Source organism: Chrysemys picta, chromosome 4, assembly GCF_011386835.1.
Source record: "Chrysemys picta bellii isolate R12L10 chromosome 4, ASM1138683v2, whole genome shotgun sequence".
Classification (NCBI taxonomy): domain Eukaryota; kingdom Metazoa; phylum Chordata; order Testudines; family Emydidae; genus Chrysemys; species Chrysemys picta.
In genome coordinates, this window is record NC_088794.1 from 8,616,505 (window position 1) to 8,630,051 (window position 13,547).

At 46.8% G+C, this 13,547-nt stretch overlaps 1 protein-coding gene across 14 annotated transcripts in view; it reads right to left on the reverse strand.

Annotated features, from left to right (window-relative positions):
• Positions 1–8,718: 8,718 nt before the first annotated feature.
• The window catches only part of LOC101952418 (zinc finger protein OZF-like), a 30,894-nt gene continuing 26,065 nt past the window's right edge, over positions 8,719–13,547 (reverse strand). For 9 of the 14 annotated variants that reach the window (XR_010600895.1, XR_010600892.1, XR_010600891.1 and 6 more), the window contains one exon: positions 8,719–12,769. Coding sequence is in view for 6 of the 14 variants with exons in the window: in XM_065594334.1 (XP_065450406.1) it covers positions 11,331–12,769 (1,439 nt within the window). In the remaining 8 variants the exon portion in view is untranslated. Of the gene's footprint in view, positions 12,773–13,547 lie in introns of all 14 variants that reach the window. The other 5 variants (XM_065594330.1, XM_065594335.1, XM_065594332.1 and 2 more) reach the window with 2 other exon arrangements.

The window sequence follows — 13,547 nt, forward strand, 5'->3', positions numbered from 1 at the left end:
TCTGTGGCTTTAACCCTTAAGCAGCTCGGGCGGGGAAGCGAGTTGCAGCGGGAGCCACTAGGGGAGACGAGGTGAAGTCGGTTCCCTGTTTGTTGGTGGCTCCCGGCCCCTCCCCTCCCTGCTGCAAGGGCGGGTATTGGAACTATGTTATAGTGGGGGCTGGACACCCTGTGTAGGATGGAAACCACTTCAAACCAGGGGTGCTACCGCTCCTGCCCCCCTGCGCCCTGAGTTCCAGCCCCCCCGTTCACAGACCATTTCTTAGTAATTTATCAGGGTGAGAGACGCCTTTTCAAACATTTCAGCAGAATCAATATGGATTGAGATTCAGAACAGTGTCTATTAGTAAATTAATACATTATTTAATAATTATTCAAATCTGGAACTGGGATGTGAGTGGCCCTAAGTAATAAAATACTCTTGGGGGTATTGTAACTTGTGCCATTAAGGTGAGACAAGAGAATTTCCAGAGGTGAAATTCTCTGTCTAGGCTACGTGCTGCAAATATCATACCCCAGTTTCTATTTTGTATCTGATTTGACAATAGTCATACCACATGTATTGGGGGGGGGGGGGGGGAAATATCAGCCAAAAACAATGGTCAACCAAATTGTGGCAGACCCAGATGTAATGTTTTTACATTGTTTATATGGACAACAGTTACAATTTAAGAAGTCTGTAGAACTAACCCTGCTTTATTCTTAGACAAATTAAGAACAAGAGAGAAGCTAAATGTATCAGAACGTATTTAATTGTTGTATAAATAAGTAAAATGTTATAATTAGTGTCACATCTTTTGCATGGTGCACAAGAATTCTATGAAGAAGCTATCACACAATTGTTCCCCCAGAACCATGTTTATTATTTACATACAAACATATAAGGCCTAGCTTAGTGTACACTATGGTTAGACTGATTTCAGATGGCTTCTAAAACACAGATAACAGTAAGTACCATCAGAGGTCTCACAAACAACTTAAGGGATAATACAACCCTATTGCCCCACCCCTAGTTAAACCACTCTTTAATATTGCTTAGGGTGACCAGATGTCCTGATTTTATAGAGAAAGTCCTGATTTTGGGGTCTTTTTCTTATATAGGCTACTATTACCCCCCACCCCATGTAGCAATTTTTCACATTTGCTGTCTGGTCACCCTAATATTGCTGTGGGAGTTGCACAGTAGTAGTGTGGCTTGGTATACATTACTTTCCAAGTTACTTAGAGAACTCTTCATCTGTGCTATAATATCTCCACTTCCTTTCCTTTTTAATTCCATCACAGAAATGCCAACTCTCAGTTTGATCAAGTTTTTGGAAAGGTACAAAATGGTTTCCAGTGTGGTATGTCATCTTAACAGTTTTGTACCTGTAATGACAGCACCTTTGCTTTAGTAAGTGCTAATGTTTATTCAAATCACTTTGATGTTCTCTACTGAGAACACTATTTTAAGTATTAATCTTATATCCAAGTTACATGGAAAGGAGTTAGAGAGGGCAGACAAAGGATTTATCTGGCCTAGGGATATTTCTTTCTCTGAACAGTCAATGCACTTATAAGATCAGTATAGTACTTTAATATACACTCCAAATAAATTTGAGAGAAAACAAAATGTAATGCCATCATGCATAGAAATCCCTGTGGAAACAGCTGAGGATCACACTTTAGAAGTTTTCTGTTAATGGACTTTACCTCCAGTGTAACGAATAAGCTCCATAGTTTACCATTAGTGAGATGACATTTACTCAATTGATATATGTTGCATTTGTTCACTTTGATTCTGAAATTGTAAAATAAGCAAAAAAGCTGTTAGTTATTATACCACAAATATTTTAAATAAGCAATTTATGCTTTTGTTGTTAGTGCTGAACACTAATGACACCTGTATTTACTCATTCCTAAGGGGTTTTATTATAAGATGCCATTTTGTGCAGAAGGGAATTTTCTTCACCAATTAGTGCAGAGAATTCCTGTATAATTTGATGTTGTGTCTGCCTCTCCATAAAAAGCTCTCCTGGTCTGTAAACTTGACACAACCAGTTACTGCATCAAACATCCATGTGAAGGGGAAAGTTGGTAAAGATGAATGTGGAGAGGGATCATGTAACAAGGTTGGGACTCACCACCACACCACCTCCTACTGGTTACTCTGGGAATTAGCTCAGTCCAGTGGAGCATCCCCTCTCGGTGGTATCCCACCCATTGTCTTGCCCTCGGTTGGCTTCTGAGCCTATGTTGCTCACCAACTTGCGGCATCCTCTTCTGGACTACTGCCCTCCAGCAGTGCGCCTTAGTCCTTCCACACCCCCTTCTGTGAGGGGGGGGGGGGAGACACGCACACACAGGGGTGAATCATTAGTCTCTATGTCCAGCCACCGTAGTCAACCACACACCCCAAAGTCTAATCCCTCCTGTCAGGGATCTGGCGTGGTCTATACTAGCCACTCCCTATGGCCAATGGCTGGGTGTACTACAAGGGAGGAACCCAGGCCCACCCTCTACTCTGAGTCCCGGCCCAGGGACCCTCTGGCGGCAGTCTTGCTGTCCTCCTTCTCTCCCCTCCGTCTGTCCGCTTCCCTGGGTCGCTTCGCCTACGGCCCCTTGCACCCGCTAGGCCTTTCCCTTCAGGGTCTGGCAGGCCTCAGGCTAGAGCTCCCTTTTTGCTCCCTGAGCCTGGCCAGCACTGCGCTGTCCATAGTGCTAGTCTCCCCACTCTGGAGACAGACCTTCCCCTGTCAAAGGCCTGGGACAGACTGACTGCTTTCTCCCTGAGCAGCCTTCTTATAGGGCTGAGCCTGGCCCCGACTGGCTGTCTCCAACCTGGGCCCTGATTGGCTCTCAATAATTCTTCTCCCATTGGCTGTGCGTCTGCGCAGGCCCACTGGTCTGCCGCAGCCCATACTCTCAGGGAGTGGGGCAGCCGCCCCACTACAGATCAGAAAAGGGCTTCAGAAATTCATAGATATTAAGGCCAGAGAGACCAGTCAATCATCTATAACATGTGCATAACACAGGCCATGACATTTCAATGTATTACCTCTGTATAGAGCCCAACAACTTGTGTTTGGCTAAAGCATCTTCCATTATGGTGTCCCTGAGACACAAATCACATATTGCAAATGAAAGAGCATATATACAATAGCATATATAGTTCAAGTGATTTTAAGCAAAGCAATTCATTGCAAGTAGACAGTTTGCAACAAATTGCTGACAACAGATCTTAAATTACTTTAAAGTTTATATATGTATACACTTGCGCCACATAGGGGTCTCATCAAAGGCCACGTGCTGCCCCCAGCCTGTTGCCTGAGCTCCGGGGGCAGGGATGGCCAAAGTACGCAGCTGCATAGCCGTGCTGCCTGGCCCAGTGCCAGATCTCAGGGCCCGGACCTGGAATAACTCCCTGGCCTCGGATAAGGAAGGATGGGGCCGGGGGGAAACATGAAGGATGGGGAGAACGTGGGGGTCCCGGGCTAGGGATGGGGTGGGGAGAAGTCATGTGGGAGGTCACGGCCCCTGGGCTAGGGGTCTGGCGGGGACAGGTAATGTGGGGAGGTCACGTGGCCCTCTTAGGGTGGTGCCCACTTAGCCTCTCTCCCCACTAACCGCTGCTGTAAGTATACTTAAAACACACATGTCGGAGAATAACAGAGTTCTCACTCTTTGTTTGGGTACAGCAAATCAGAAACTTTATTCTCTTTAACAGCTGTGTAAAGGAAGAGAGTGCACTAGGACACAGGGTCTCCCCCTCCTAGGCAGGTCTCTTCTCAGGTAAACAATTACAGCAAGCATTTATACCTTTTGTTACAGACAATGAAAAGCAACGACGGCAGCATTTTGTTTATACATAAGTCATTCTGATATCTTGTTTTTCTCACTAATATAGACTCTTAGTCTACATTCCATATTGTTTACACATTATCTACACAAGGTCGAAACACTTCTCACACAGTTCTTTCCCACTCGCCTCACACAATCCTCGCTTCTACAAATCTCACGTTATTAGGGTTACAGTTAGCCTGACTCTTGCTAACAAACTGTCATGCATTGCAATCCCCTTCCCGTCAGTTCTTTCTCTGCTTCCACACACACACACTTAAAGCATACACATACTAACCCTATATACTGCCCTATACACTAAACCATCATTAAAAAAATATTAAGCTTATGCTATACATCTGTTGCTGTTTTCTTTTAAAAGTCAAATCACTGCCGTGGCTGCTGTTCAATTCCTGCTCAGTCAGCTCTGCCCTGCTCCAGCTTTCTTTTCTATCTCTGCCGCAGTTCTTCTTTGGCTTCTCTCGCTGGCTTCCCGGCTCTTCCTGCACGCCGCTCTCCTTTTCAGACCTAGCCTCCGGACTTCGAAACTATTGCTGGCAACTGGCCTTTATGGTTATGCTACATTGTACCTCTTTCTTTATGTATCTTCCTATTCTTAGGCCTGGTCTACACAATGAGGTTAGGTCAACTTTAGCCTCATTAGATCGATTTTATAATGAATGCGTCCACACAACCAACCCCGTTCCACTGACCTAAAAGTCTCTGAAAATCGACTGCTGTACTCCTCCCTGAGGGGAGTGGTGCTAAAATCGACCTTCCCCTGAGTCGAATTTGGGGTAGTGTAGATGCAGCGCTGTGCAATTAAACGTTCTTGGCCTCCGGGAGCTATCCCAGAGTGCTCCAATGTGACCGCTCTGGACAGCACTTTCCACTCCGATGCACTAGCCAAATACACAGGAAAAGCCCTGGGAATTTTTGATTTTTCCTTATTCAGGATGGAGATCAGAGCTACAAAGCAGAGACTGGAGAAATATATCTAGTGACACCATGTTTCCTCCACCCCCCTCCCCTATCCGCCCCCATGGGCAGGACAACAGGGAGCGGCCTCCCTGGGCTGGGGAGGGACCATTCTACCCTGAGACAGGGGGGATGGCAAATTATCCCAACTCAGGATTTTTAATCCCCAGATTTAAAAGGAGCCAATAATGTAACCAAAGAAATTTTTCTTTAAAAATTCCTGACAGCAAAATAAAAACAAAAATAAAACGGGCGCCCCCGTTACTTTATCGCCCCTGCTCCTGCCACCAGCGAGATGGCCCTAAACTCCCAACTCATAGGACAAACCATTTCCCTTTTGGGCAGAAGGGCTCATGCTGCATAAAATGCCCAAGGTTCAGAATTGACCTGTTTAATTTTGTTCCTCTATATTTTTAAATTCGGATCCTTTAAAAGGTTTCTCTTCTCTTTAGTGACGGGGGGGGGGGAGCATTTACCAAGTCAATAGGTTTGAAGATTTTATTAGTGATCCCGCCCCCCTTTCCAGCTGAGAATGGGCCCTGCCAAAGTGGCAGTTATGGCAGTTGGACTGACCCTTCCCCTCCCCCCTCCCCAACTGCCCACCTCAATGGGAAATGGCTCAGCCTGGCCTGGGGGGACTTTAATCCCTTCAGTCTATGGCAGAGTAGAGATTAATTCGGTCTGTCTGTCCTGTCTCCACCGGGGAGTTAAGGGCTGAGGAGGGGGAATCCACCATAGACAGGGAAACCCCAGGCTGGTCAAGGCTGCTGACCCCCCTCACCCTCTCAGGGGGCAGTTGAGGGTGGGAAAGGGGGCTGGCCAACTGCCATAACTGCCACTTTGGAAGGTCCCACTCTCCCAGCTGGCAGGGGGTTATCCTTACACAATCCCCAAATCTGTCACTCTGGTAAAAATCCCCCTTTGCTAAGGGGAACAGGGAAAATGAAAAGGATGTGATTGTTCAGAACCCCCAAACCAACATTAAACAGGTGAAATGTCAGCCTTTGCCACTTAATCCCCGTGACGTTGCACTCCATATGCTTTCTGAAAATATGCTTATGAATGTGAATATGACATTACTGGAATATGCTTTATGCTAAGTATGCCATGTAGCATATCTTTCAAAGGTTATGATCTACTGAATATATTCATCCTATTTGTATGCCTGTATCATTTTTATATCTGAAGTTATGAGCATTGGCTCTATTGTATTTTAAGTGTTTGCTGTGGGAAACACCTAAGGGAGGTTTGGCCAACCTACTCTTGGTGTCACTAGGCATAGCTACCAGGTAACTCGGGGGAGTGGAAGGCCATAAGTGCCGATGAAACTCCCCTGCTCTGGGTCTAAGTGAACCACAGAACTCCATCTTGTGAACTTTAACCTACCTCCATGCTAACAGCTTAAAAAGCAGAAATGTAATGATTAGCTTTTTAGCAGACAGCTGCAGTTTCGCTCACACTAGCAGAAGCAGAAGTGATAACGGGGGGGGAAAGGAGGAGGGAAAGGCCTATTACGTAGAGCTTGCAAGGTCGAAGATAAGCATACGGATGAGAACTTTTCTCATGTGCTACAATGTAATGCCTGCTGTAACCGCTGTCGGGGAGGGAGGGGTAGTGGGGGAGAAACAGACAAAGCTTACACAGAAACAGCTTGGAATATAAAATGGGACACTTGCTTGTATTTGCTGCGCTTGATTTGAGACATGCTGGTCTCCTAGTGCCTATTCAGAGCTCTTGAATAAATTTGGTTTGCTTCTCCACCCTGGTGTGTCTATTGGTGCGACGCACACTGGGCAACGAACCCTGTTGCCCCCCCCCCCCCCCTCAGGCCCTCTGGACCGGCAACACTACTGTGAAGGGATTATTCAAGTAATTGGAAGAACTTGACTGACAATGGATTTAGGGAGGCACCAATCCACATCTGCTGAGCTAACATGTAAACAATGGCCTTGGCCTGCAAAAAGCTGAATCATTCATGGATATGTGACTTGCCCATGTGGCTACAAATGCCATCTTGCTGCTGTGATTTTGCACCAGAAGAACAAAGGGGTTTCCCCCCACAAGAGAGAGAATATAAAAGGTCCTGGAAGCCTCTCCATTTTGTCTTCAGCTGGCTCAAACGGCTGCCAGTCAGGAGAACACCCGTTTATCACCTGAGATGTAAGCTGAAACTAACAAGGACTGTACCAGAGAAAAGGATCGGGCCCAGGCTAGGAAAGAATCCAGTCTGTGAAGAGCGTGGCTCCAGGCACCAGCGCTCCAATGTGTGTCTGGGGCGGCAAGCCATGGGGGGTGCCCTGCCGGTCCCTGCGAGGGCGGCAGTCAGGCACCCTTCAGCGGTATGCTTGTGGGAGGTCCTCCGGTCCCATGGCTTCGGCAGCAATTCGGCCGCTGGTACACCGAATCCACGGGACCGGGGACCTCCCGCAGGCAAGCCGCCGAAGGCAACCTGCCTGCCGTGCTTGGGGCAGCGGAATAGCTAGAGCCACCCCTGTCTGTGAAGCATGTTTATTGGAACATCTCTGAGGATGAGATATTACCTGTAACTAGATCCTCAGTGTATTAAGTTAGCCTTGTGTATGTTATTTTACTTAGTAACTTACCTTGTGCTGTCTGTTATTACTTGAAACCACTTACATTCTACTTTTTAATAATTTACTTAATAAAATCACTTTTGTTTACAGGTCTGTCTCATCTTACGCTGGGGTTACGTTACGCAGTCAGCGCCTAAAGTGAAAATCGCCTATAGTCAAAATTACATTGAGTGTAATGGCGGGCGGAATTGCCCGCACTACAGAAACAGTATTTAAATTGTTATTTTTCTTTTTTTGTTTTGTTTTGCCGATCGTGTAAAGCTGAAATCGCACATGTTAAATGCGCCTAAGATGCGACAGACCTGTATTAATAAACGCAGAGTAAGTGATTAATACCTGGGGGAGCAAACAGCTGTGCATATCTATCAGTTTTATAGAGGGCAGTCAATTTACTAATTTACCCTGTATACGTTTTATACATAGTAAAACAGATTTATTTGGGGTTTGGATCCATTGGGAGCTGGGTGTCTGAGTACTGGGGACAGGTAACTTGCTGGGCTGTTTTCAGTGAAGCCTGCATCTTTGGGGGCATGGCCCAGATGCTGGGTCTGTGTTGGGCAGGCTAGCGTGTCACAAGACAGGAGTCTGGGGGCCCCAGGCTGGCAGGGACTCAGGCAATTCCTGCACATCAGGTGACAGTTCCAAGGGGATCTCTGTGACCCAACCGCCCACCCCCCCCATAGTGAAATGGTTCATCCCCTCGGCTGGGAGCTTTTATCTGGGGATAAGTCTCCAACGCCTCTCCTCCCCGCTGCGCGGGTGAGAACGGTCCTTCCCCAGCCCAGAGTGGCAGTTGCTAATTAGGGGCGGGGGCGGGGTTGTGCAGTTTGAAAGTGGAGGGTGAATTGCCCACAGAAGAACCATCTGGGCCTGTTTTGGCTCCATCCCACAATCCAAACCCCAGATGCCCTTTGTCCATCACTGCAGCATTAACTCCTGGGAGCAGCAGCTGCAGGGGGTGAGAGGGGAAAATAGGCTCAGGAGGATCAAACAGTTCCTGAATTTCTAAGGTTCCCAGTGAATGTTTCCTGAGGGGCCACAACAGGCTGCCCCAGCCTCAGCCCCTGAGAGGTCACTGCCCCCCTGCATCCTATGGGGCTGATCACACTTCACAGGGATTTATGAGATCACCCCCATTTCCTTTCCTTGCCCATCTTCACACTTATGGCCAGGCAGCCCTACCCCATCTCGGTGGAGGGGCATCCCAGATGAAGCACCAGGAGCAGAGCAACCTGTGACTGCACATCAGGTTCCTATCATACAGTATACTTTATAGAGAACGTTGCCTCCCATATTGAAACAGGACAATAATGTTCAGCACATTATCAGTTTTCAAATGATACTTTAAAAAACATACGTTGTACAAAATTGATCATTAACCTGATATGAACAAAGAGGTACAGACTGTCACAGTAATACAGAAAGGTTAGTATGTACCCACTCTGGGGAAATATTTTTCAGCAGATACATCTTCACTCTGTTCCAAACTGTGAGCTCATTTTTGCTCACATTTGTATTCTCCTCATTTAGAAGACAGAAAATTCCAGATTCCGCAGACCTTACACACCTTTTCTTATCTAATTATGCACACAACAGTTTAGCTGGCAGTAGACCATAGCACACAGGTAGCATAAAACCACAGAAATATTTGCACCAACTGTACCTAGCACACAGTTCATATTTGGCAAACCTTAACAGAGCATACATCTTGCGTCTGACAGATTCCACATATACAATGAACAAAGGTTAGAACAACTGAACTATTAGTAAATTTGTACAAAAAATCTTAGCATGAGCACTGAGTATTCTGGATGATTTTAACTAGTTTAGAGTCCTAACACCCCCATTTCTTGAGTAGAAAGAATAGTTTAAAGCCGATTACAACTCAGCTGAACACCAACTGGCATAACCAACTCCAGAAAGAAAGGCAAGATGGCTGCTTCTCCCCAACATCATCTCCCAAGAGTGACTGGAATGTAACAAAGTCAGCACTGCAGGGAAGATTACAAGTCTTCACTTACACACGACAGTGCAGACATTTCAGACTCATATTTCTCTTGTATTATTTCATTCCCTCCAGGAACGATGAGACAACATTGACAGAAAGTCTCATCTCATCATTGCCCTCTGACAGAGAAGAATGGCCACAGATTACCCCATCTTGAGGAATGGGGAAACAATTGGGAGACAATGCTGCTCAGTTTGATCTGTGGATGTTGCTGGAACTAGTTTCTCTCCCTCTTTATTTCGGAGTGTCTCTCCTGAAACAGTGTTCATTGGGCTGCCTGTTCCCATGCAGGATCCCATCTCTGTCCCTGCTCCATGACCTCTGGATGTTTTATGCCCATGTCACACTCTGGGCTGGGACAGCAACTCTACAAGTGGTTTACAGAAAACACCTACAACAAGCAGCAAACCTGAGTCCCAACCGGCACAGCAGAACAAAGTTGCCCAGAGAGATTTTCCTGCACTCCTTGCCACTTGGTGTCAAGGCTGAGATCCGGCTACATGTCAGGGTTTGTCTAAACTACCACGCAGGGTCCATCTAAGATACCGCAACTTCAACTACGTGAATAGTGTACCTGAAGTCGATGTACTTAGACCTACTTACCAAAGTGAAGGCACTGCGGTAAGTCTACAGCTGATGATCTCCCGTCACCTGCGCTTGTGCTCCTCGTACTGGTGGAGTACCGGTGTTGACCCTGCTGGATTGATTGCTGCCTGCCGATCCAGCAGCCTAAGTATTAGGGCTAATGTACACTAGATGTGCTACAGCTCCTGATAATGTTCAAGACACCAAGCTAGCATACAAGATGCTCCAGTCTAACCCAATGGGAGAGAGCTTGTCTGTCAGCATAACATCTCCATCTCTATGAGAGGCGGTAGCTATGTTGGCAGGGAAGCTCTCCCATCAACATAGCTAAGTTTACACCAGTGCTTAGGATGGTATATTTTACATCGTGCAGGGATGTGGATGAGTGTTCTGGTAAGTGATAAGTTCTATGTAGACAAGCCCTAGGTGGCATTAAAGTGCCACTAACTCATCCAGGAACACAAATTTGATTAAAAAAAAATAAAGCCATTATAACAGGAAGTAACTGACATCTCTCATCCCTGCCCTTGCCTTTTTTCTGGTGTATGACTTCTGATAGCACAATGAATTAGATGATGGGTAAGTGATGTAGTCACGCTAATCATGACAGCAGCATCCATAGATGTCAAGCATTTGCATGTACCATCAAGATGATAAAGAAGGCAGCCCATAACCAAACGGCATGTTCTGTTTGTTGATCTGGAAACTCCAGTCTCCAATCTTCCGGTCCTAGCTGGTATTGCTTGCCTGGCAATTAGGTGTGAAGACAGGGCCTTGGCTGCATTATGCATGAAGCCAACCATCAGGACAGTTTGCTTCATAATTTTCTCTCAAAGCCAAATCAAAACAACCTTCCTTTTGATTCAGTACTATGAGAAAGAAACAGGGGTGTCACAACCTTTCATTAACTCAGAAGACAAAAGCTACTTTTCAGTCTCTGCCAGAATCTTTACCCATTATTCCTTTTTCCAAACAGAAAAATCCCAGAGAAAATAAAAGAATTAATTCCATTTGTAGAGCTTGAGAGGATCGGAGTTGCAGTGAGCAAACGGCCTGGGAGAAACCAGGGCCTCTAAAGTATAGTCTTGGCTCCAGTCATCCCTGTCCAACCTGCAGCCCATAATGCCCATAATAGACTGTTTCAGTACCTCTAAGGTTAAATGCTCCCATCTCAAGGACCACACAAATTATTTTAACAAACCCAGCACCTAAACTCGTGTCTGTTTAGTGAAGAGGTGGGAACATTTCAGAGTGAGAGCAAGTTCTCCCTCTTTTACAGACTTTGGGAACAGGGTGAAGTGAAAGGTTGAAGAGGTTCCCTCCATCGAACACAAGAGTCAGGAGTCTCTATTCTGAATGGGTTCTCTGATGCTTAGTAAGAGTTGATGAGCGAGCAAAGTGCTTCCCACACTGAATGCAGGAATATGGTCGCTCTCCTGAATGGATTTTCAGATGTTCAGTGAGAGATGATGAGTGAGCAAAGCACTTCCCACACTGAGTGCAGGGATAGGGTCGCTCTCCTGAATGGATTCTCAGGTGGTTGGTGAGAGATGATGAGTGAGCAAAGCACTTCCCACACTGAGTGCAGGGATAAGGTCGCTCTCCTGAATGGATTCTCAGGTGGTTGGTGAGGCCTGACATATGGGTGAAACTTTTCCCGCACTCAGTGCAGCAATAGGGTTTCTCTCCAGTGTGGATTCTCTGGTGGCTCTTGAGATGATGTATATAGACAAAGCCTTTTCCGCAGTCAGTGCAGCGATGGAGTTTCCCAGTGTGGACTCTCTTGTGTCTAGAGAGACTTCCGGGATGAAGGAATTTTTTCCCACAGTCAGCACAGCAATGGAGTCTCCTCGGAGTATGGGTTTCCTGGTGTCTCCTGAGACTTTGAAGGAGACTGAATTTTTTCCCACACTCAGCACAGGAATGGGGCTGCTCCCCAGTGTGGATCTTCTGATGTCTAATGAGATGTTCTCGTAGGAAGAACTTTTTCCCACACTCATGACACAAGAAGGGTCTCTCGTCGCTGTGGATTTTCTGGTGTCTAGTAAGATTTGATGTAACTTTGAAGCTTTTCCCACATTGGTTACAGCGATGGGGTCTCTTTTCTGAGTGACTACTCTGGTGCTTACGAAATGTTGACGAATCCATAAATTGCTTTCCACACTCAGCACAGGCATAGGGTCTCTCTCCTGAGTGGATTCTCCTGTGGACGGTAAGACCTATTATATGGAAGAATCTTTTTCCGCACTCAGCACAGCAATAGGGTCTCTCTCCCGTATGTATTCTCCGGTGGGTAGTGAGCGATGATAACCGGTTGAATATCTTCCCACACACAGAACAGGAATGGACTCTCTTCTTTCTGTGAGCTTTCCCATGTGCCCTGAACTCCTTCTTCTTCCTAAAGCTCTTCCCACACTCGCTACAGTGATACAGTTCCTGTCTCCTATGAACCATCCAGTGGTGGCTCATCAGGTCTCTCTGCACCTTGAATTCTTCTCTGCACACACGGCAGGTATATAGGATCTTTCTGGGCTCAGCTTTTCCCTCTGCAGGAGGCTTTAGATATTGCCTGGATATCCTCTGATGGCCTCTTGAGGTTACTGACTCCTTCCTGGTCAGATTTTTCCTCTGCCTTTGTGCCCTGCCCTGTCTCTTGTGGTGTCTTCTCCATTCAGTTTTCTGGGAGTGGTTCTTCCCTGATGTCCCTGGGAAAGGCCCGAGTGGCTCCAGGTTGCCATACCCTTCCTCAGGAGTCTGCCCCTCAGTCCTGCTCAGGTTCCTCGCCCCTGCTTGGTGGGGAAGAGAGTACAGATGTTATTTCTTGTGCTGCTCACAAAGGGAAAACACTAACATTCCCAGCAGGGGGATGTGCCTGAGAACGCTCCACACCCCTCCCCTTAGAAGAGGGCTGACCATGGTCACTTGAGTGCAAGAGGCCAAACTCCCAGGGGTCCCAGCACTGGGGAAGGAGGAGAAGGTCAGTGTCCCATAGGCCCTGATAATAGTCACCAAAGTCAATGAACATGAGAATCAGCACCCACGATTCTCTCCCTACTCTGAGGCCCATCTCAATGGGGAGAACAGCATCACCACACATCAGCACTGACATCACTCTCCCGAGGACACACACGGATGGGGGGGAAAGAGATAGCTCAGTGGTTTGGCCTGCTAAACCTAGGGTTGTGAATTCAATCCTTGAGGGGGCCACTTAGGGATCTGGGGCAAAATCAGTACTTGGTCCTGCTAGTGAAGGCAGGGGGCTCGACTCAATGACCCTTCGGGGTCCCTTCCAGTTCTATGAGATAGGTATATCTCCATATATTTATTTTATTTTATTTAACACTCACAGTGTGATGGATCCCAACAGCTCCATGTTCTATGGAAAATGGGGGAGGGGGAGAGACTGAGGGAATCTGCGTAAGGGGAGAGATGGAGTTTCTAGGGGGATGTCAGGGTGAGGAGCTGTAGCACTTCTCATGTTTGGGCTTCAATCCCTACTGTAATGCTCTGTGAGGGGAGAGTTTGCCGCTGAAGGACAATTCGTGAAATGAGCTCTCCGGCTCC